This window comes from Salvia splendens, chromosome 6, assembly GCF_004379255.2.
Source record: "Salvia splendens isolate huo1 chromosome 6, SspV2, whole genome shotgun sequence".
In the NCBI taxonomy this organism is placed as follows: Eukaryota; Viridiplantae; Streptophyta; class Magnoliopsida; order Lamiales; family Lamiaceae; genus Salvia; species Salvia splendens.
Genome location: NC_056037.1, coordinates 891626 through 915817, shown reverse-complemented (window position 1 = coordinate 915817; position 24192 = coordinate 891626). Strand labels below are relative to the sequence as shown.

At 36.7% G+C, this 24192-nt stretch overlaps 2 protein-coding genes across 7 annotated transcripts; one reads left to right on the top strand and one right to left on the bottom strand.

Moving 5' to 3' along the window:
- Positions 1 to 587: 587 nt before the first annotated feature.
- LOC121807908 (transcriptional corepressor SEUSS-like) lies at positions 588 to 7264 on the bottom strand. 2 transcript variants are annotated; one of them, XR_006052070.1, is made up of 12 exons: positions 6922 to 7264; positions 5857 to 6461; positions 4996 to 5678; positions 4784 to 4903; positions 4485 to 4533; positions 4040 to 4254; positions 3884 to 3952; positions 3685 to 3782; positions 2667 to 2760; positions 2285 to 2354; positions 904 to 2021; positions 588 to 822 (listed from the first exon to the last, which is right to left on the bottom strand). XR_006052070.1 is itself a non-coding variant. In XM_042208246.1 (11 exons), the coding sequence occupies exons 2-11, from the start codon at positions 6104 to 6106 to the stop codon at positions 1075 to 1077; spliced, it is 2595 nt and encodes an 864-aa protein (XP_042064180.1). In that variant the 5' UTR covers positions 6107 to 6461; positions 6922 to 7264; the 3' UTR covers positions 588 to 1074. The 2 variants fall into 2 exon arrangements, 1 of the variants encoding a protein (XP_042064180.1); XM_042208246.1 differs by having other exon boundaries at positions 588 to 2021.
- An 8080-nt stretch (positions 7265 to 15344) lies between these two features.
- LOC121806215 lies at positions 15345 to 20807 on the top strand. Of its 5 annotated transcripts, XR_006051653.1 has the most exons (4): positions 15345 to 18133; positions 18260 to 18323; positions 19056 to 19444; positions 19784 to 20807. XR_006051653.1 is itself a non-coding variant. In XM_042206178.1 (3 exons), exon 3 carries the CDS (start codon positions 20007 to 20009, stop codon positions 20514 to 20516), a length of 510 nt encoding a protein of 169 aa, XP_042062112.1. In that variant the 5' UTR covers positions 15345 to 15639; positions 19056 to 19444; positions 19784 to 20006; the 3' UTR covers positions 20517 to 20807. The 5 variants fall into 4 exon arrangements, 2 of the variants coding, with proteins under 2 accessions (XP_042062112.1, XP_042062113.1); XM_042206178.1 differs by lacking the exon at positions 18260 to 18323 and having other exon boundaries at positions 15345 to 15639; XR_006051651.1 differs by having other exon boundaries at positions 15345 to 15639; positions 17705 to 19444.
- Positions 20808 to 24192: the final 3385 nt, after the last annotated feature.

Here is a 24192-nt window from a genome sequence, read left to right as displayed (position 1 = left end):
AATGAAGTGTGTTTGGGTTAATTGAATTGAGTAATGTGTTATTCCAATTAGTAATGTTTAATGTTTTATTATTCTTCTTTATAATTTTGTTATTCCAATTAGTAATGTTTAATGAAGTATGTTTGTGTTAATTGAATTGAATTGAAAATAAAAATAAAAATAAAAAATGAAATTGAATGAATAGTAATTTAAGGAACGATTAAGAAACGGATAAGGAACGGAGGATTACAGGTTCCGTTCCTTAATTAAGAAATGGAGTTAAAAAGTACAGTGAGACCTGCACATAGTAGTTTAAGGAACGGTATAGAAACAGCGTTGTGAATGGCCTTATCTACTACTATGTGACATCAATCAATTTGATTGACATTTGAAACATTTGATTGATTGTGATATCAAAACAAATTAATTAGTTTAGCTGTAAAATCAAAATAAATCAATAATTAGTAGGACAAACCATATAACACCGTCCACGTGTTATATCTAGACCAATGAATTCTCACTCCTAGTTCAAGAGTCTTTTAAGGTTCAACCAACTAGCTCAACTCAAAAAAGAGAAAAAGCCGCCAATAATAGCAGAGATTAGTATATGTATGGCTGAGTGAAAGATGATTATGGGAATAAAACTACTGTAAACAAATTCTGAGCAGGACAAGTATAAGAAAATTCTACAATAAAACTTGGCTTCAAGGCAATCCAAAACTATATACACTCACATATTGGGGAGCCAAGGGGAAGAACCAGCAACCGCACCGGAGTTTGGCAGACGCCTCAAATATTGAGATGGCAATACAAGCACGTTCCGGTGGCCATGCGCCACTCCAGCTGTTTTTGCCCCGAAACTGTTAGTCGAGAAAACGCTGGGAATCACGTGTATCATTCAATCAAGAAAACCTATGTCTTTACCATTTGCTTTCTTTGAGACTAGTACAACAACATGGAGGGAGGGATGCACACTCACAAACCATTTCTCTTCTTTTCTCACTATACGAATATCCGATCCCCAACCAACAGACTCACTCCTCTACGCTGCACAAACAGCCGTTAGTCCAATGCCACAAAATTATGTAAGACTTGTCATGGAGATGCTTTCCAGTCAAATTGAAGGTTATTGAAACCATTAACTGCACTGAGACCACCGGCAAGCAGTTGGTTGCTCATATCCTGCTGTTGTGAATTCATGCCCTGCTCTCGTGCCATTGCCATGGCTACTCTCCCATTCATGGAAAGGGAGTTATTAGCAAGTGCTGCTCGGATCCCATTTACCATGGCAGATTGGCCTAGTCCGTTGCCCATACTCCCAAACCCTGAAACACCAGTACCGGGGTTACCATTAGCAACTCCAGTTCCTACGAGTATATTGCCCCCACTAACACTGCCATTGCTGCCTGTTGAGAACATTCCATTCACATTTTTCACATCACCACCCGTCATCCCCATACCACCACCACCAAGCTGAGAAGACATCATCATGTCGTGTATAATTTTTTGGACGGAACTCTGTGAATCATTTGCATCTGCATCACCAGAAAGAGTAGGTTGTGGCATTGAAATATTTGGCGAACTCACAGAATTCACATGACCACCCGATAATGGACCATGTGAAGCTAGTTGTTGATTATTAGATGTCGGCAGTGTCGAGGAATGGAAAGTGGATAGAGGTGGTTGAGACTGTGGCATGGTGTTTGCCGATCCTGGAGATGGCATTTGAACACTATTACCACCGTAAGGGCTGTTAATACCGGACATTGGATTTTGCTGCCGAGAATTCATTGAATTTTGATGAAGAAGGCCGACAATTGTACTGGTAGATGCAGTAGCGGTAGCTGAGTTCGCAGGATTATTAACACCAGGAGTACCAGCAGCAGAAGCAAGTGTAGCAGCAGCCGCAGCAGAACTATCGTTGTTTGAGTTTTGACCTGTTTGCTGCTGTTGCTGTTGTAGCTGACTGTCAGGCTGTGGAGGTTGTTGTCCTTGAAATCCAGGTGAATGATTCGTTCTTCGAGGAAACTTCGCCAAACTCTCTGATGAGATAAAATAACAATATTACATATGAATGGGTAAAAAAACAGCTTGGAATCTACAAGTAGAATGGGGATACTATTACATATCATCAAATTTCATGCTTCTAAGTTACTTACTGAGAACAGTCGTCATGAAAGCATCATTCGAGCAAACAAGATGAATTACAGGAAATCCACCAGGTTATGAAATCAAGCTTATGTTGTATAATTCACTTACAAGCTTCCTAGATGATAAGAATCTTAGGAGTATAAGATAAGCTTACCCATAGGACCTGAACCAGTTTCACGGCTATAATCAATAAGATCCTTCATGCTATTGACCACTTCTGATATCTGCAATGTTGAAGTGAGCATAAAACATCGATAACGGGAAGTATACAGCAGCAGCTTTAGCAAATAGCAAGTCTCAAGGAAACACAGAATTTAAGAAGCGGCTCAACCAAACTTCTACCTCTTCTATCATAAGACATGCAACTTACTATTGCCTCTAGCAGATATAGTTATAATTTTCAATCACGGGAGAAAATCTTTAGTTTGCTTCTAACAACTAACAGATATAGGGTGTTGATTACCACTAGCATTCTTGCAAACATGGTTTTTTTAACAGTGAAACTGGAAAGGATTTGTTGAAGAAAGGCATATTACCTGCAAGCATCGCACATATCTCTTCGTATATCCCAAATCATTTACTAATGGAACTTCCAGAGCTTTGGCAAGCTGACGTGCAGAAGAAACAAACCTAAAAGGCAAAATTGCAGGTTGATTGATAACACATTTAAACACTACAATATAGACGAAGCAAATCCCCAAGCACTATAATAGCAGTAATTCACAATAAAATAGAATAATGTCTTTCTCATAACAACAAGTTATAATTTCTTCGATGTGGATAAAATTGTTGATACAAAATTTGATGAGCAAGAATAAGAAAATTTAGCTCAATCAGCATTGGTTTTTTTCAGAAAAGGATGTCAACATAGAAGTTTGTAACCCTTGTTTTAGACTATTAGTTATATGTGATTGATTGCAATCTTAGACATGTCAATTGGTGACTATTAGTTAATGGTCAATTGGTGAATTTTTCTCACTTCCACACTTCTAAAGCTCCATTGGTGACTGATGGAGAAATGAAAATCAACTACACATGTCAAATGAGAAACATTGTTGGACTGCCAAATCCCATACCTTGACCATTTACAAGAGCTTCTCTAGTAATTACCAAAACATTTGCCAGTTTAATTTGAGCAACTATATCCGCATCACACGAAAATCAGACGTTTAAATTACTGACAAATATCAATTCCTATTTTAGCAAATTCCAGCTCATTTTATCCTGGTGGTTCTATATGACTAGATGGTCAAGACAACTTCATCCTTCCCACCTGAGCACATAGTTCTTCTCTACCACTTCATCCTAAGGCTTTGTCATAACCATTGGAAGTTAGCAAGAAAAAGAAGTTCAAACATGAGCTTTTGTTTGAGGTCTGGAATAATTCTGGAAAAAATTAGGTAACAACTTAGTAAAAACAGATAACCTGAATAATGAAACCAGCTACCATCACGTATACCTCATAAATAGATAGTATTAAATATTATTTGTCAAGAAAATAGACAAATGATTTGCATTTAAAAGATCCTCATAAGTAATGCATCACAAACTCACATGTTGCAATTGTTTTGTAGCTCCGAAAAAGAGGCACTAGTTGACGCATTTTGAGTAGCAGCCTGGTACTTTTGGGCAGCAGTGCCAAGTTGGCTAACCTGCAGTTCAAATATATTAAGTTAGGAATGGCACATTTTACGAATCCAGATATATAACTGTATTCAGAAAAAAAAAATTATGTACATGACAACAAGTCAACCTGAGGAATCAGCAACCTTCTTGAGATAAGCTCTTCATGACGCCGAGCACAAAATTCCCAGGAGCATATCTGACAAAAGTATTAGCAGAAAATAATGTGATTTACAGATATACAAACGAAAAGAACAAACTGCAAGATCGGAAGCATATATCTAACCTTGAGATCAGGAGAGAATACAATTCGTAGCTGACCATCACGAACAACACGAAGTTGCTCAAAGACACTCTCTTGTATAGCTTTCGCGTAGTCCAGAACAATTTGCCCTGCAGGATTCTGATACTCTCGCGGCATATCAACATACAGCAATTCTTCTATAGTTCCACTTTCATATTTTATTTTGAATAGTCTTGGCAAAACCTCAACAGTTGCCTCTGGTAGTAAAAAACCAAATTTTTGTAGTTAGATATCATACTAATTCTTTCCTGTCTGTTTTACATCTCAATAATAATGCCATTCTAAACTTATGCAAAGTAGGTGAGGGTGAAAATGACATTCTTAAATAGATTCTTCAAAACAAAACCCAGAGATGACTGGGCAGACCAATTTATCACAGGGGAAACCATCCAACAAATAATGTTGCAGAACCTAGACATGTACGCACCAAATCCACGACCAGGCTTGCGATTGCAAATTTCACAATGCCAAACATCCTGCATATAGAAAGATAGGGGCATATAACTTCAAAATAATAGATTAACAATGGCTATAGAAGCTGAGAAGCTATGGTCAGATAATTTTATAAATAATTCAAAGAGATTAGCTGACGATTGAGTTCAGAAAAAATTTTTGTTATTCATCAAACCTAGTGACAATGTTCAAAGAACCAATAATGTCACAAGTTGGATTCAGATAGCCTAGGCAAAGGTAAAATTCATCATTAGACCAGTAAAACCAACACACCTGAGGGAAAACTCCAGTAGTTTGGCGACCAGGTCCATACATTGAAACGCACCACTTTTTCTTGGCATTGGGTGCAAAATATTCAGCTACAAATTTCCTCCAGAACTCAATGCTGTTGTCCTACAAAATGTCATGCCAAATCATCAAATGAAAACTTACTTTAGGCATTGAAAAGGAGACTTTAGGCAATCAAATCAACAGAAACATCTTACTTCAGGTCTGTGTTGTTGCTGATACATGTAATGTGTCAGCCTCCGAGCACACATTCCAGGCTCATAAACAGGTTTTACAGGGGACCTAACAGGCATGTTCTGTGGTTGAAACTGTTGTTGTAATGGAGATCTTTGCTGAGGCATAGCTTTTAACAGCTGCTGCTGCTGCTGAATTTGCATAAGCCTCTGTTGATGCAAAATCTGGGCGGCAGCAACAGCCTGAGAGGACTGTCGGGAAAGGAGGAGCTGTTGTTGTTGCAGCTGCTGCTGCTGTTGATGGTGTAAAAATAAAGAAGGATCTGATTGCTGGGGTTCCATCTTGACAGTGCCTAAGCTTCTCATACTTTGTAGCTGCTGAGGTTCCATCTTCACTGAACTCAGAGTCCTCAAAGCTTGCAGTTGTTGTTGTGAGGCCTGCTCATTGGTCGTTTGTGGCTCTAGCTTAACATGTCCCACACCTCCTAGGCCTGCACGCATTGCCTGAAATTGTTGATGCTGCTGCTGTTGTTGCTGCTGCTGCTGTTGGGAATTGGGCACAGAAAACTGTTGTAACTGCTGCTGGTTATGTTGAAAATTTTGTGCATCAAGATGTTGAGCTTGTTGCTGTTCTGGCAACATTTGGCTGCTGGAAGGGTTGGAGAATTGTTGCTGTCCTTGTCCATGACCAGATGAGTTTGGATTGGCTGCAATAGAAGTTGAGATATTATAATAACATTAATATTTATAGTAAATTAGTGATAGTAATAGTTATACTAATAAACATAATAACGAGAAAAAGGAGTGTTGAATCCCATTGCTTTTCCATTGCAGAAAGTGAAACAGATTTGGGACTACCATCAACAAGTTCCTGTTGAAAGCTACCTGGACCAGATAAACCAGAACTTGAGCCTCCATTTCCAAATGACTGATGAAGCAGAGACGAAACGTTGGGAACATTCCCGAGCATATTCATGTTGTTGAACTGATTGCGCGGAGACACTAGAGAAGGAAATGCATTCTGGGAGGGCATCCCACCTCCTTGCCCACCCAACAACGAGGAATTTGATCTTAACAATGACGGCGGAACCGGCTGCGCTCCACCATGCGGAGGGGGAGGCCCTTGTGGCACCATGTTTACAGAAACCAGCACAGTCTATTCTACAATAGCCTTAGTACTCCTACCCCTAAATCACATCAATTAATCCAGAAACTGAACTTCCATCAATGCAAACAAAATTACAACCTAGTGAAGATATGGTACATTTTGACCACAGTTTAAACACACAACCAATCATTAGAAGAAGCTCTTGGATGTTCTTTTCGAGCAACAGCAACAGGATAGGCCTCGCAAATGAGGTTCTGGGAGTATACTATGCAAAATCCACGTCGATAATCAAAATCATCGAAACCAAAGAAGCGTGCTTTACTGGTGAGCATCCTAACTTCTGGCTCCTCTTTTATCCAAATTGCTGTCTTTTGGTCAATCCCTGCACATGAAAAGTCGAATCAGATCCTTCTACTGCAAATAAACAAAGAGAGCAATGCCAAAATCGGGAAGTATAAGCAAAATCCTATCAAACAATTTTTTAGAGACAAAAATGACAAGTGTAAAGATAAGTATATATACTTACTTAAGAGAAAAGGATAATTAAATTAAATGCATCAACAAACAAATTACTAAGAGTAGAAAACTACAATCTCAGAAATTAACAAAATTTAGCGTACAATAAACGAATTGACAGCAAAAAATCGATCGAGCCCTAACTTCCATAGAAAAAGACAAACAACACTCGATCTAAAGCCAAAAATGAAGCGATATTACCTAGGGTTCAAAACTCCAAACACGACACACACCACGACAGAGCGCAAGGCACTCACACACACCGTAAAAAAACTCGATTACTGACACGAATGCGAATTACACAAGCTTACAGTTTACGCACTCACATAAGCAATGATTCCAGCTCGCAATCCGTTAAATCCTCGTAATTGAAGCTAAAACCACACAATATGTTCCCTTTGCAGCTCTTTCGAGCATCAATATGGATAAATTCAGCTTCCTCCTTCAAACGAAACCCCCAAAGTCAAGAGCACACAACTTGTGCGTTTCCAGTTTCTACAGTGTGTGTATCGAAAAAAGTCGTCCCCAAATCTTTCAGCGAACTAGAGAGAGAAGCAGACAGTTGATTTGAACAGACGGAGGTGAGCCGAGTTTGGATGGGTTTTATTGCGGACGTCAAAATCCCATTTGATTGGATTGGATTGGATTTTTTCTCTCTCTTTTCCATTCTCTCTCTAAACGAAGTAAAATCCTCTTCCTAGCTTATGCCTATGGATGGATGTATGGGTACCAATGGCCATGATCTCATGATGGTGTATGAATGTGCTAATGATTGCATGCATCATCATTATTAGCGAAGACAGCTCACCAATATTTGGGTGATTACCTCTTTGGCCATGGTAATTGGATTAATTTACAGAGATGCCACTATGTTTTTATTGGATGTTGGCGCGAATTGCATACTATAGTGGAAAGCTATATTTAGACTATCCACAATAGGAATAGCCCAGTAATAGCTCAGTCATAACCTAGTCACTGCCACATTATCAGTACTAAAAATCCTCCTGCCACATCATCAAAACAAGCAAATAGCCCAACAATAGCCCAGTCATAGCCTAGCCACATAATATCCACATCACTATTAACAAATATATACAAAATGAAATAATTAACAATCACACAATATATGAAATTTAATTTACGAGACATATACGGGAAAAGTTTAATAATAATATTAAATTTTAAAAAAGTACAATAATTTAAAAAAATATATTAATTTTTAAAAAAAATACAATAATAAAAAAGGAGTGCCAATTCACTCCTCGTCTCCGTCGTCGCCGCCTCCGTCGCTGTCGCCACCATCGCTGCCGCCACCACCGCCGCCGCCGGTCTCCCTCCGTGCCGCTTCCAACTCGTCCTGCAGGCTCATGAGCAAGGTTATTTCATCACGACCATAAGAAGAAATTCATCGTTATAAGATAATTAGTGAGCTCCTTATCAAATATAGCAAAATTGATAATATGTGACTATATTCATCGTTACTAGTTGAGACATTTCAATCGAGATGTGGATTCATTGATAAACCGAAATGCAAAACATAAGCAATTGATTTTTGAAGATGATTCTATCAACATAGTTATTAACCGAAATGCATCACTATTTGCTCAATCCATCATTCTGAGTTTGAGCAGTTATTAAACACCAGCTCAAAATTGCAATGGCAATTTCTTTTCGTTCGTGCCGCAGGAGATCTACGAGGGGGTGGTTTCGGCGCTAGCGAAGGCGATCGACGGGAAGAAGGCTACCGATCCGCAGGGGACTTTTGGTTTATGCTACCGAGTTTCGAGCGGGCAGGGGATTGATTCGCCGCCGGTGACGGTGCATTTCGCGGGGGCAGATTTGGTGGTGGAGGCGGTGAGCTTGTTTGTGGAGGTGGGGGAAGGTTTGAGCTGTTTGACGATGGTGGCGACGCAGGATTTGGCTGCAATGACAATTATACCCCCGCCTTATTATTATGGAGTAAATTTATGATTGAGGGAACTAATTTCTCCTTAAATTAAAAAATTACATTTATTAATACTAGCCCTTGATTTTTTTGATCTTGTGGCTATTATTTGTTCTCTAGTTGTATGGTTAAGAGGTGTTTGCCATAGATCATGACCCTATATATATATATATATATATATATATATATATTAATTGAGCAAAAAATTAATCCGGACCACACTATTACATGATATGTTTAGCCGACCACAATTATAGAGAATTACAGTCACTATTGGTATATAGTAGAAACAAAATTTTCAATAAACTTTCTAATATAGTATTTATTTTGATAATCAATAACAAAGAGTTCATCAAAGAGTCAAATGAGAGTATATTAGTAAATGAGTTAAAAAAAAGTTATTTTATACACAAATAAATTGTATATTTGGGACATTAAAAAAATAAAAACAAGCATAATCTTATTTAGAAAATTAATGGAGTAATAGTTTTTTATTTACTTATGACAACTTGAATCTTAACTTATTGAATGATTTAATAAAAAATTAAGCTGCACTTAGCCTTTTGTATGAACTCAGAAATAGGGAATGATCGTATTTTTCTTCATGGATAGTATTTGATATTTCCCTTATTGAGAATAAAACTAGTTTCTATGCATTATTATCAAACATAAAACATCAACAAAAAAATAACAAATGAAGTGACAATACTTAAATTTCATTGGTTATTGATATGGTTGGATGCCAAAGAATACCCTAGGCCATGTTTGGTTGACGTGAAAGTAAAGTTGACAAGAAAAATGATTCTTAGAAAAATGGATCATGGGAATATGATTCCTAATAACTTTACTTTCCTATGTTTGAAAAATATCAAGATTTTAAATTTTATACTATTGATTTAAACACCAAACTACAAATATACTCCTACTTATTACTATTTTTATTTATAAAAAATAATAATAATATAAATTTTTTAATAAATTATTAATTACAAATGATAATAACTATATTATTATATTTATTATTAGTTAAATATGGATTATCCATCATAATAAATAATAATATAAATGTAATTATAGTTACATGGAGTATTATAATCATAAATGAGTATAATAATAAATATGATTATTATAATTATAATTATAATATTTACGGATAATATAATTGAATAAATTTTATAATTTAAAATTTCACTACAACTTTGTTGATTAATTATTAATTTGTAAAATAATAATTATTAATTATTAGTATATAATTTATACTTATATTCTATTTATTTAATAAATTATTAATTATTATAATGATATATATATAAATATTATAATAATATAGTTATAACTAGGATAATTTTAATTATAGTTATTTATTATACTGAAATTAAGTATGATTTATAATTTTATATAGTTTTTTAATACATTGTAATTAATTAATTAATAATAATAATAAAACTATACTTATATTGCATTAAATATGTAAGAATCCTAAAATCGGGAAATTAATACCTAAGAAAAGTTAGGATTCAAAATCCTAGAAAGTTGTACTAACCTTCCTTGTTCTTGAGATTCTGATTACTTTCCCAGTTTGATCAAAAACCGAAATAAACACATGAATTTAAAATTTAAGGAATCAGATTACTTTTCCAGACCGAACATTACCTAGCAGATATAAATGACCATAAAACTAAATAATAATGCTTGTATAAAGAAGGAATTTATACATGATAGTATTTTATTTGAAAAATAACATTACTTAACTAATGCTAAGAGCATCTCCAATAGCGGCGAGCGCATCGGCTAGCCGATTCTTGGCGCTCGCCGAACCATTGCAGCCGGCGAGCGCCAAATCGGCCAGAAAAACGGCGAGCGCACGCCGATTCCCGAGCGCTGGCGAAGCGCTCGCCGATCTTCTGGCCGCCATTGCAGGCGCCAGATCGGCGAGCGGGATTTTTTTATTTAATTTTCGAAACACTATATATACGCGATCTGCACGACATTTTCATTTGCACCACTTGTTTTAACGAGTTTTCTCTCTATCTTAATTTATGTATAAGACCAACAACGCGAAATGGAGCACAACAACGAGCCTACTCTAGGGACGAGCGAGTCACAAACTCCGACGGTACCCGCGGGAGGTGGATGGGGTCCGATGCCCGGGTACTACTACCCTTGGTAGCAGATGATGCCCGGGGTGGCATCCGGGGGTGGTATGCCGGGATGGCAGGGGATGCCGGGGGGTCCGGGCGGGCAGGGGGGACCGGGGATGCAACCCCCTATGCCGATGATGCCGGGGATGCAGGGGACACCGGGGGGGACAGCGTCTATCGCCCCAATTTTGATTTTGTTACTGCTTCTTCGCACACATCGACCCCAGCGGAGACGCAGTTCACTGGGATTAAGACTTTCTCCCTAGAGGAGTTGGGGATAGATCTCGGGGATGCGGACACTCCCGTTCAAACGGGGGGAGTAGGGTGGGGTCTGGGCGCGCCCAAGAAGAAGAAGGGGAAGAGGGTGGTCGGCAAGTCGTCGCAGCCAGCTGGTGACGACAGCTCGACACGGAGGAAGTGGACGGACGCGGAGAACGTCGCGCTGTCCAAGGCGTGGGTAAGTGTTTGTTATGATCCCCTCGCCTCGAACAATCAGAGTATCGTCAACTTGTGGGCTAAGATAGAGCAGCCTACAAGGCATTTTGCCCGGAGGGGAGGCCACGCAGCGGGGAGGAGTGCCGGAAGGGGTAGGACCGAATCCGGCAAGGGGTCTCCCTATTTCGGGCTTGTACACCAACGCCTTCCGAATGCAGTCCAGTGGCCAAACTGACGAGGACTGCAGTAGGATGGCGGAGAAAGAGTTCCCCGTGCCAGGGCTTTACAAGGAGTTCACCTACTGGAACTGCAACCTGGTGCTAATGGACTCCGAGAAGTTTCGGGCAAGAGTCGATGCTGGCTGGCCGAAGAAGCAGCACCTGAACTATACCGGTGATTACGCCGGCGGCAGCAGCGACGGTTCCCACGACATCCCCGAAGATGCGCAGGAGACCCCGTCCCCTCCCGCGTTTACTCGCCGCACTTGCACGGTTGGTCAAAGGCGGGCGCAACGGGCTCGCCAGAGGTCCAGTCGCCATCCCCCACTGTTGGCAGCCCGACAGCCAACCTCGTCTTCTTGGCGCGTCAACAAATGCGGGCTTAGATGTACAAGGTCATATCTGACTGGAAGAATGTCACTGACCCGAGGAGAAGAGTTTTTTTCAGGTACTGCTCGTGAGTATGCGAGCCGATTTGACACCGCCGCGGCACATGTGGGGGGCTCAGACGCGGGCTCAGATGCAGCAGATTTGGGGGTCCCGGATAGCGGCGACGACGATGGCGAGGCGTGAGGCGGAGGCGGGGGGCTCGTGCGTGGAGTAGGAGTTTTTTTTTAAAATTAATGTATTTTTTTTGTTAATGTATTTTTTTTAATTAATGTACTTTTTAAAATTTTAATATTATTATTGAATTTTCCCGTATATGTGTCGTAAATTTAATTCTGTATTTTGTGTGATTGTTAATTATTTGTTTTTAATAATTTTGTTTATTGTGGTTGAGCTATGGCTGGTCCAATTACTTATCCTGATAATATGGCAGAAGGAGTTTTAATACTGATAATATAGCATGAGGAGTTTGTGACTGAGCTATACGTGAGATATTCTTACTGGAGATGCTGTAATGCATATGTTATCCACGATTGCTTTTTCAACACAACATGCATACATATGCAACCCATTCGCGTGCATCGATGGCAGACGGAGTTGGACACGTGGCATTGAGTCACGTGCAATTGAGATCGACGGAAAATCAGAAACCGTTAAAAGAAATAACGGCCGTGAAAAGCTATTTGGCTATGCTGACAGTTGGGTTTAGGCTCTCAACTGGTTTCTACGGGAGATTCTCTCTCCTATTTAATATGGCATTTGAGGTCCGGTTGCCTGTCGCTCATTCCACCGCAATAAGATGCACCCTCATCGTTTAGCGTGTATGTGGCTCTATTGTGATGATTGGGCAGTTTGAGTGGCTGAAAATCTCAACCAAATCGAGCTCTGTCGCACGTGATCTTGGCCGTAGATTATCATTGTCTTTCCCATAAGAGGTAATTACATTATACATACAAAATGTTTCACCATTATTTCAAATTAGTACAAAAAGTTTTAAGTTGACATATACCATACAAAAAATTTAACTAATGTTCCAAACTAATACACTCTGTCTAAATTACTTAACACCGTTAGTTTTATTTGCTAAATCAAGAATTATATCTGCAATATGAAAATTTCCATTCAATAATGATAACCTACATTCAATATGAAAACCTCAATACACTAATAACAGAGAACACGGATAAAGTGTTTCTTTTAACTCTTCTGTCACAAATCTCATCCACACCTGTCACCATGGAGAAGAAACAGAGCTAACGCCGCCGGCCACATTGATGTGCAGTTTGTTGGTTTTTGAAGCATTATTAGTTATATAGAGAAATTTCGTGAAGTGGAGAAGATAATAAGTGGAGGTAAGGATGTTTTGGTGGCGGTGGACGACATCGATGAGAGCTTCGAGGGCGGAGGCGCTCTGTGTTGGGTGGAGAAAATCCTGAAACCGGGGGAAAATTGGACGACGGTGGTGACGCTTGCACATACGGAGGCGCTGCCTCGTTACACCTCCCCCGCGGTCTGCATAATAGTAATTGAAAATCGATGCAATGGTGGAATCTTCGAGCAAAAAAGCACAAGAGAATAATGGTGCAAGATACACAGAAAGTTCAGTATGTAGGTTTTGATTTTAATGTAGGTGGATTCATCTGAATAAACTGAAAATGGTCTTTGATTGGTGTATAGTTGAAAGCTAAAACAATAATTTTGGATGGGGAATTCTAAAGAGAGAATTATGTGTTGATGTATGTATCTCCATTTGTGTTCTTTGCATGAAGTTTGTCATATTGAATTTATTGAGTACAGGTTTTCATATTGTAGGCATAATTATGATTTAGTAAAGAAAACTAATGGTGCTAAGTGATTTAGACAAAATGTATTATAGGCATAATTCTCATTTAGCAAATAAAACTAACAGTGTTAAGTAATTTCGACGGACGGTATTAGTTTGGAACATTAGTTAAACTTTTTGTATGATATATGTCAATTTAAAATTTTTTGTACTAATTTGAAACAATGGTGAAACATTTTGTATGTATAGTGTAATTACCCCTTCCCATAATGGCACTGTTTAATTTTTTAATAGTGCTTAAAAATATCAGACGAGAATAATTTGAGTTATATATGTGTGGATAAAAATTTTGGTGAGATTGCCCGGTATTAATTCAATGAAATAATACACGTCAATTGTCTACTGATAAGATGCTTTATATCCAATTAATTTATTAGACACGAATTGTATAGACGTAAATTTCTTTAATTAATATCTTGAAATCATAATTATTTTCATATGTAAAGTTCTATATTCACTCCCATGTAGATAAGTTTTATTCTAGAGAGTAAGAGAATAAATAAAAAAGTGTCTTAAATCATTACTCTCCGATCATGTTCCAAAGTAGACATTACACCTTTTTTAGTTTATTTAACAAAAGATGTAATAATATTTTCTTTTATGAACAAAACTTCACTTCATATTAAAATATATTTTCCCTTCCATTCAACATACTACTATAAATAATTTTTTCTAAAATCTCAGTGTGGAATCGTATAATAGTGTTTTAAGATGTTTGTTTTTTTTATTTGCGTACGTATTGGGCCTAAATAGTTCGGTTATATATGGGTCGAATAAGTATTGAAAATATGCACACACATCAGATCACTTTAGCCCATTAAAATAACTATCACCTTATTACTCCCTTTCTCCTTAAAAATATAAAAATAAAAATAAATTCACTATTACCTTTGACAAAGATAAAAAAATGCATGCAAAATTATAATAAGTAATCACTCCGTCCCAACTCAAGTGATTGATTTCTTTTTTACTGTTGTTTTGTAAAGATGATAATACTTAATTAAAATGAAGAGAAAATAAAGTAAGAGATAGAATAATATAGAAGAGAGTCGTATCAAGATAGAATAATATAGAAGAGAGTCGTATCTACATTATTCTCTTACTTACTTTACTTTCTCTCCACTTTAACTATTTATTACTCATTTTCCCTAAACATGTGCCGAAAAGCCGTCAATGAATAGAAAATTATAATAAGTGTGTCATCAAAAAATGAAAACCAACAGGTCGTATCGCAATTGACAGCGTGGAGCTGTGGTGACCTTGATGTCATGTGTTCAAACCCCGCTACCCGCTAGAAGAATTTCGGTCTTAATCCGCAAACCCAATTGAAATGATTAGCAGATTCTGCCAAAGACGGATTCAGTATACCTATGTCATAAAAAAAATGCATGGAAATTCAATGGATAGATCAATACATTTGGTATGGAAAAATTTTAAATTACTGGACTAGTTGTTTCACCATTTGAAATGTTTATAAATCAACATGAGTCATAGTCACTAAACTCGCCAATGGATACCTTGGTCTTATAATAAAATAGAAAAATGTATGCAAATTACACTTATGTGAAAAAAAAATTGTGTCCGCTATAATAGGATGAAATGAATAAATAACTAATACTAGTAGTAGTATTTATCTAGAAATGTAATTACCTAAAAATTTTGTGAAAAAAATGATAAATATATTTAAAAATAATGACGCTTGATGATTTTGATGCATGTAAATATTGGATAGAATTGATACAATTAATAGAAATTGACATAACATTAATAAGTTTCAAAATTTAAGATAAAATTGATAAAATCAGTACAAGTCTGGAAGAGGAAAATAAACACAAGCTCAGAGACAAAAGATTAAAAATTCAGTAGTTCGACTCGGTGCAAAAATTAAGCTCAATTGTTTGATTATACATACAAGAAAACCCAATTATACTTGTTATCGATTCCAATGCCGATTCTTACCAACCATTTCAATCGTACGGCCGGAAAGACGTCGGATCTCCGGTGGTATTATCGCCGGCGGAAGATGCAGGCCCCCCCGTCTCCGGAAATGGGATGGCTACATCTATTGTATACAGGTGAACAAATTCCGTTGATTTTTTTTCAGCCCCTTAATACTGCTTCTCCATGCCCTCTATCTGTTTGACGAAATGCCCAATGACGATTGTCAGATTGTGTTAATAATGCCTGTGTCCTGCTCTTGATTTCCTCATTTGCTGTGTGTAATGCGCTCTCCTGAATTAACTTGGATTGTGGTCCCTTGTAGTGTTGAATTCTTATGTTAATTAATCTATATTTTTCTGTACAAGTTCAATCCAATGTCTGCTCTATGAATTAGTACAACTATTGTTTGAAGTGGCGATGCGACTTGCTATTTTAATATCTCTCATGTTTTTGAACGTGGATAAGTTTGATTTGATTAACTGAATAAAGTTTCGAATTACTGTGAAATATGATGATCTTTAACATCTAGGGAGTGTGTCAGTGCTTGTTCTCATCTGCAGAGGAACACATAAGTACTGTGGTTTATGTCGGATTTTTTTGTGGAAGTCGTAGTTTTAGTAGTAGAAGAGTTTGCCGTATAAAAGGAATATGCTACACAGCTACAGATAACTTATAAACAAGATGATTAAGATACTTGTGAGGATTGTTACTCGAACAGATATAACACTTCCAAGTGCAGGTAAAAAAACAAAACAATCATGGATTCCTATCACGACCTTCAGGGAACATAATCTAAACAATCATGGATTCCTATCACGACCTTTGGGGAACATAATGTAAACATTTCTTGGTCTAGTGAATTCTAAAAGTAGCGAACGCAAACGAATTCATTTGGTGGCCTATTGTTCAAAGTTCATATATGGGCGTAATATTTTTCTTGATCAAGTACAGATTTTTTGAAAAATGGTTTTTTTTTTTGTTCGAGGAGGGGGGCTTCAGCCCTCCTCAGCACCCCTGGTATACTATTTCCAAGCAATCCAACAAAATTTTTGGAATCCATTCAATACCTTGTTTTTTTTGGAGAACAAATCATCTGTACCTCTATTTTAATTGGAAACCACACTAAAGAATATAAATTTTCAAACGGTTGTGAATGAAAAACTAATTGTAATAATCAACCATAACTAACATTTTACTAACTAAAAAATGAATAAAAATAAAAAATATTTACAAAACACTTACTATGATAAATAAACCCTAATTAGAAATTATTTATAAAACCAAAATACACAATACTTATCATATGAAATATTGAAGAAAAGTTGAAAAAGTTTATAATGGTAGAGAAATGGTAAACCACAGGTTGGTATATAAAACAAAAGATAGGAAAAGAAAACAAAAAAAAGTACCAGCACACAGTTTTTGTTTCGTCAAAATATGTAATTCTTTTCACATTTACAAAATTACTTCCATATTGGCCCATGGTGCTTTGAAAACAGGGTTCGGATGGAACTGAGTGAATATAAATCTGCTGGGTTAGAATACTGTGCACTCAACAATCTTAATCTGTTTTGTAGTTAATGATAGTGTAAGAAAATGTAATGAATACAACAATGGGCTGAAACCGGCCCAAATCATTGATTATCACAGCAATCAAATGCATGTATATTTTCATCAGCTACATTAAAATTTGTGATATATGTTGCCTAATCTAATATGTTTAGAATTAGTAGGTGATTACTTCTCATTGTTCAAGATTGCTATGACTTATTATTGTTTCTTGGGAAAGTACTCTGCCTCATTCATTAGTAGTCCTATTAGTCGACTCTAAAATAATATAATGCATATTATTTCTAATATTTTGTCAGACGTTCTGCTTGCAGTTGATTATCCAACTAATAACTGGTGTTTGGTATCAAAGTAAATTCTTATGTTCTTTAATCAAGTACACATATGCGATAAGTTAATTACACGAATACAATAATAAGAAAATAGTAGATTACAGAGGTGGCCAAGTGGCTTCTGAGCAGCTACGCTTTTAAACTTATTCCGAAATAGAATAGTGGAAAATAGCATTAATCACACCTTACTTATAAGTTATAACGCTTGCTCAAATGCCTGCATACGTAACATCTATCCTCACACGTCACAAGACCTTTATGATGGCACCTACGCTCACAATTATATACGTATGAACAGGTGCGCATCTTTTATTAAATCAACTGTGATTGTAGGGATTATCACAAAACAAAAAGATTAAGAAAGCCAGGTGGCTGTTAAGCGATACCACTGGCCACTTATTCCAGTCCAATCAACTTTACTCCATGTAACAAAAAGGATTATTACAAAACAAAAAGATTAAGAGAGCCAGGTGGCTGCTAAGCAATACACACAGGACAAAAAAAGACAGTAGGATCATTTAATTTTGTAACGCACGCGCACTAGCTTGCATGCGCAGCGCCTATATAAGAAGCACAGGTTAGTCCATTGTCCATGCTTCTTCAGAGTAAATGTTAATATAAATCTAGAGTGCGGAGATTTCTCAGAGAAAAAGCATATTTTCTAAGGATTTGGAGGCCACAGTTGTCCTTTTTTGTGCAGTCTTCGCCAAGAATTATTTCCTTGAAGGTAGATCTGTCGTTTAAAGAATTTTAATTACATAGCTATACACAAACGAAGAAAAAATTGCATCTTTGTTATATATTTTCATGAAGGTATAAACTTAAATGATGGTTTAGTTTCTCTGTTGTGTAGTTAATGATAGATTATATGTTTGAATTGACTGCATGTTGAATTCCATAGAAGGGAAGAAGATCTGGTAAGTTGATGTTGTTTGTGAATTAATTGTCTGAATCTATGAAGTTCACATTAATGCTCTAGCAAATAAAGTAAGAGAGAGAACACAAATAACTACAGAAAAGTAAATGTGGAGCAATCGCTGAAATTGAGATTCTTGATTTTATTTTGGACAACATTTCTAAGTATTTTAAGTTCATATTTTTGGTGATAATTCTGTAGTCATGTTTGCTGTTGACAAGTTTATTTTCAAAATGATGTTGCAAGGATTGAGTTCATGAAGCAGTTCTTTTAGTTGGAGTGCTTGGATTTAATGGTGTCGCAGATGCGAGTGTGGGACTTTTTATTTGTCTCAATATTTTTTTTTGGATTCTTCAATTGTATGCATATTTTATACTCTCCTGCTTGTAAACAATTCAGGGATCAGTCCTTTATTTTTACTCATTTCCACAATCAGTTTTAATGAGTAGCAGTTGATAATTTTTACATTTTAACCCTGTTTGAGTAATCACTTCTGTCATGTCATGCTAAGTATTTCGAAGTATTTTTATTTTACAAGTTGTCATAAAAAACACTCCATTATTTTCACTTATGTATATATTTTGTTTTGCATGTATGTGTATATAAAACAAAGACACACATCTATAGTGCACAAATATTTTAGTTCTTCGTGAATTCTTGAGGTCCTAAGCAAGATGAGATGAATTTGATGCTAGTTTTCTCAATAAAATTTGATGAGTTCAAAAATTTACAGGTCAGCATTCTCTGTTCTCAGTCAAGCTTTACCAGTTGCCTAGAAAATGGATTCAGATCGGACATCCAACAACTGCTTCTGGACGATGGAGGTGGATGGTGCTGCATCAAAGGATGCACGCACATCTTTGGATTGGACAAGGGAGGAGGACAAGGCATTCGAGATTGCTCTCTTAACCCACTATAATGATGCTGATATGTGGGATAAGATCGCATTGGCAGTTCCTGGGAAAACAGTTCAAGATCTAAAACTTCACTATGAAGCCTTAAGTTTGATGTCTGTTGAGTCTGGCAAGATGCCTCTGTCCATTTATTCTACAAAAGGCAATGTTCTAGAAGAGAAGAAGCTGAAGTCAGAGCAAGTGACACGCGGACAGAAGAGGAACACGGGTAAAAAGCGTTTAACACATCTTACTTGCATGAAGAAATATTATATTTTTGCCAAGATCGCTAGGTGCTTTATACTGTTGATGTGCCTAATGTCCACTATATATATCTAGACGAGACTTTACAATTTTTCTCAATGTCACGCCTGTTGAAAGGCATTGCCTGTCAAAAGGCATTCATCATAGCCAAGTCATGGCTTCATATAATCTTGTTCTGCATCTTCAATTATAAAGTTACATTTTGATTCTGATAAAAACTGAAATGCCTATGCGTATTTGAGAAGCATCGTTTTGGGAACAGGTTCAACTAATGAAATGACCACAAATTCTGTGTTTGTTGCAGGCAATTTCTACATGGTTTGGAGAGGTTCGGTCAGGGTGATTGGAAGAACATTTCGAAGTATAGTGTGCAAACTAGATCAAAAAGCCAAGTAGCAAGCCATGCTCAAAAGTACTTCAGAAGGCTGAGTTCGACTGAAGAAGAAGGTAAATGGCTCGGCGTTAATGATATCACTACTCTGAAACCTGAGAAATTGTTAGCCTTCGAGAAGGCAACGACAAGCTTCATGCCCGAGTGCTGCAATGGAGAGTCTTCTACGGCTAGAACCGGAGAATTGCTTCCTGGAAATCTCGAGAGAGCAGCAGCGCACGCTGGAACCCAACTGCTGTTCGTATGCGCAACAGTAGCTTCAGGTGATGCTTTCGGGAAGCGCGGGCGTCCTATGAAAGCTTCGTGTACTGATGAAAACAAGCTGATGCTGGGGGCAAGGTATCCCAGGAAAAAGAAAGCTGTTGCATGTAACGAGAGCCAATTGCTGCCCGGGAAGCTACTGCGGTCTGGGTACCCTCATGAAGCTCCAAAGGATATCGGGTATCAACTGCTGTCTGGATACCCTAATCAACTGGGCCTCCCATCTGGTTCACTCCGGACTCCTTCATATGGGACTGTTGGGAATAGCACAGGTGCAGCAATGCAGGATATTGATGAGCTTGCTGATGGTCGATATGATATCGGTTCTAGCACTGATATTTTGGATGATCTGGATCTCTCTTTGTTCCCTCATTTTTGGGATTGAAATGGTTGTGAGGAAGTTAATGCATTTTCCTTATGGAAAAGCTTACTTTTGATGGGATGGCTTGTAATAAAGTTTGCTAGTCTACAATGTTGTTATCTTCTTTAATAAAGTTCATGTGTTTGGTTATAACTTATTCCCTATCTTCACCTCCTTTTTTTTTTGTTTGCTTAGAGATTATGGTTGAAATAAATGTGAACATGGTAGCGTAAATGTAATATACAGATGACATATCATTATCCCATTTGTTTTTTAATGTGGGGATGAGATTCATCATCCCATTTGTTTTTTTAATGAGGTTTGTTTATGTGAAGATGCCATTCATTATCCCATTTCTCTTTTGATGAGGTTTGTTAGGGTAACTGTAATGTGTAGATGACATTCATCATCCCATTTCTCTTTTTATTGATGTGTTAAAGATCCTCTAATGTGAGTCCTACTCCTCCACAACACTTGCTACCATGCACATAACTAAGCTGTTTTATTATTATTTTTTCAATATCTTTTTACTTTTGGTATATACTTATAGAATTTATGTACAAACCATTATTGTAATGATTTTTGTGTTCCCAATACCCATAACTAGTTTATTATTGAACTTATTTTTATGTGCACCAAAATTGTACAGTGTTTTATTCAAATTCCTTTTTAAATTTTATAATTCTTACAATAATAAACTAAAAATGTCATGTAATGAATATAATTGTTTGATTTCATTTATGTAAACAAATAAAACATCTTAGTTATGTCAAATTTTCATAACTAGAGCTCATTGTGATACTTTATTTTTCTCTCTCTCTCCTACTTTTCAACACAATTTCTTAATTTTCGTGCCCAAAAGTTTTGACTTAACTTAGCTAAAACGAAGGGAGTACAATAATTCATTTAATGTATAAATAGATTTTCATTATTATAGTCAAATCGTGGATTTTATTCTTACTCAATCATTCTCGTCTATCATTTTACAATATCCTTAAACCATCCTAACACTTTATATAATGCATATAAAGAAATATGAATAAAATACAACACAATTTTAGTGCACATACAAATAAATTTAATAACAAAATTTAGTTATATGAAAAATAAAATAGTATTAGAAATGTTAAAAATACACAAACTAGAACAGCTATTTTATTAATGCAACAACTATTCTTTATTAGCGCAGATGCCAAAAATAAGAGGAAATGTAAAAGAGTAATAAGAGGAAATGAAAAAGAGTGATGATGAATCAGTGCAGTCATTAGACAATATTAGTGCGCGTAGAAATAAGTATAATAAAAAAAATAAAAAAACTGTGCAGTTTTGTGCACATTACCTACTACTATGCACAAAGCTGCACAATAAAAAATCTCTTCTTTCCCACAAACTTCACTAAAAGATCTATAAGATAAACATTGTCATCTCCACATTAACAAACCTCATTAAATAACAAACAACATAATGAATTTTATCTATACATTACATTTACACTATCATATTCACATTTATTTCAACCATAATCAATAAGCAAACAAAAACAAAAAGCAAACAAAAAAGAAGATGAATATAGGGAAAGAGTTATAACCACACACATGCACACTATTAAAGAAGATGAAATATTGTAGACATTAGCCATGAAAATAGAAGTATTGCCATTAAAAGCAATCCCATGATAAAAGTATGCATTTCCATAAGGAAAATTTATTACACTTCCTCACAGCCATTTCAATCCAGAAAATGAGGGAACAAAGAGAGATCCAGATCATCCATAATTCCGGTGCTAGAACCTATATCATATTGACCATTAGCAAGCCTGTCACTACCTTGCATTGCTGCACCCGCCCAATATGAAGGAGTCGGGTGCGCTGTGATGAAACTGTGCAGTTTTGTGCACAACAACACCGGATGTTGTGGAGGATTCCACAGTAGAGGATATCTCCAAAGGTTGGCTAGTGTAGACCTACATTATCCCATTGTCTTTTAAATGTAATGTATAGATGATATTGTTTGCAAACCAGATCAAGTAGCGAAGTAGCAAGCCATGCTCAAAAGTACTTCAGAAGACTGAGTTCGACTAAAAAAGAGGGTAAACGACTCGATATTAATGATATCACATCTCTGAAAATGCTGCAAGGGAGAGTCTTCTACAGCAGCTGGAACCGGAGAATTGCTTCCTGGAAATCTCGAGAGAGCAGCAGCGCACGCTGGAACCCAACTGTTGTCCGGATGCGCCACGGTAGCTTCAGGTAATGCTTTCGGGAAGCACGAGTGCTGTAAGAAAGCTTCGAGTACTGATGAAAACAAGCTGATGCTGGAGCAAGGTATCCCAGGAAAAGGAAAACTCTTTTAATGAGGTTTGTACGAAAGGATTCTCTAATGTGCAGTTTTGTGCACAACACTGCACCGGTTCATCACTTTTAAATTTTTATATTTTTTTTATTTCCTTCTACTTTTTTGGGCTATTAGTATGTACATAATAAATACTCTATAGTAAGTAGTTGTCCTTGAGTTTATGTATAATCCATCATTTTTATTATTCTAGTGTTCCTTTAATTAGTTTATTAGTATTATATTTATTTCTACGTGCACCAATATTGTGTGATGGATGCACTGATATTTACTAAGACCTTTGCCTGTATGTGTATATAAAACGAAGACACATCTAAATTGCACACATATTTTAGTTTTTCGTGAATTCTTGAGGTCCTAAGCAAGATGAGATGAATTTGATGAATTTACAGGTCAGCATTCTCTGTTCTCAGTGAAGCTTTCCCAGTTGCCTAAAAAATGAATTCAGATCGGACATCCAACAACTGCTTCTGGATGATGGAGGTGGATGGTGCTGCATCAAAGGATGCACGCACATCTTTGGATTGGACAAGGGAGGAGGACAAGGCATTCGAGATTGCTCTCTTAACCCACTTCAATCAAGCATCGTTGTTGGAACAGGTTCAACTAATGCAATGACCACAAAATCTGTGTTTGTTGCAGGCAATTTCTAGATGGTTTGGAGAGGTACGGTAAGGGTTCTTGGAAGAACATTTCGAAATATTGTGTGCATACTAGATCAAGTACCCAAGTTGCAAGCCATGCTCAAAAGTAGGAGTACTACAGAAGGCTGAGTTCGACTAAGAAAGAGGGTAAACGGCTCAGTATTTATGATATCACAACTCTGAAACCCGAGAAATTGTTACCCTTTGAGAAGGCAATGGCAGGCTGCATGCCTGAATGCTGGAAGGGAGAGTCTTCTACAATTACTTTTTGTTTTTGTTTGCTTAGAGATTACACTTATGGTTGAAATAAATTAGTGTTAATGTAATGTATAGATGATATTCATTATCTATTTGTTTTTAATGAGGTTTGCTAATATGGAGATGACATTCATTATCCATAGCTTTTTTCTTGGAATAAAGCTATGCGGCCACATTATGGCCAGCCATAAATTAAGTAAATAACAAAAAAAATTGATTTTTTTTCAAATTTTTGGTTTAATACTATTTGATTTTACTTTTATATCATCTTCATTATATGTTGCTCAACATGTTAGTGTTGTTCTTTCGTAGTTTTTGCTCAACTTATTACTACTGTCATTTCTTGATTGTTGCTCAACGTATACAATAATTCGTGATATTAATGTGTTTTACGTAATGGAATTCAAAGATAAGTATCAACTCACAAGTCCATTCACACACATATG

Bases quoted from the DNA above. Each gene is read 5' to 3' on its own strand.
- LOC121807908 (XM_042208246.1), bottom strand. From the start codon at position 6,106: ATGGTGCCACAAGGGCCTCCCCCTCCGCATGGTGGAGCGCAGCCGGTT. The intron at 4,904-4,995 runs GTAAGATGTTTC...GACATTTTGTAG, and splicing joins AGCAACAACACAGACCTGAA to GACAACAGCATTGAGTTCTG. The intron at 4,255-4,484 runs GTGCGTACATGT...TTTTACTACCAG, and splicing joins CAAGCCTGGTCGTGGATTTG to AGGCAACTGTTGAGGTTTTG.
- LOC121806215 (XM_042206178.1), top strand. From the start codon at position 20,007: ATGCCCGAGTGCTGCAATGGAGAGTCTTCTACGGCTAGAACCGGAGAA.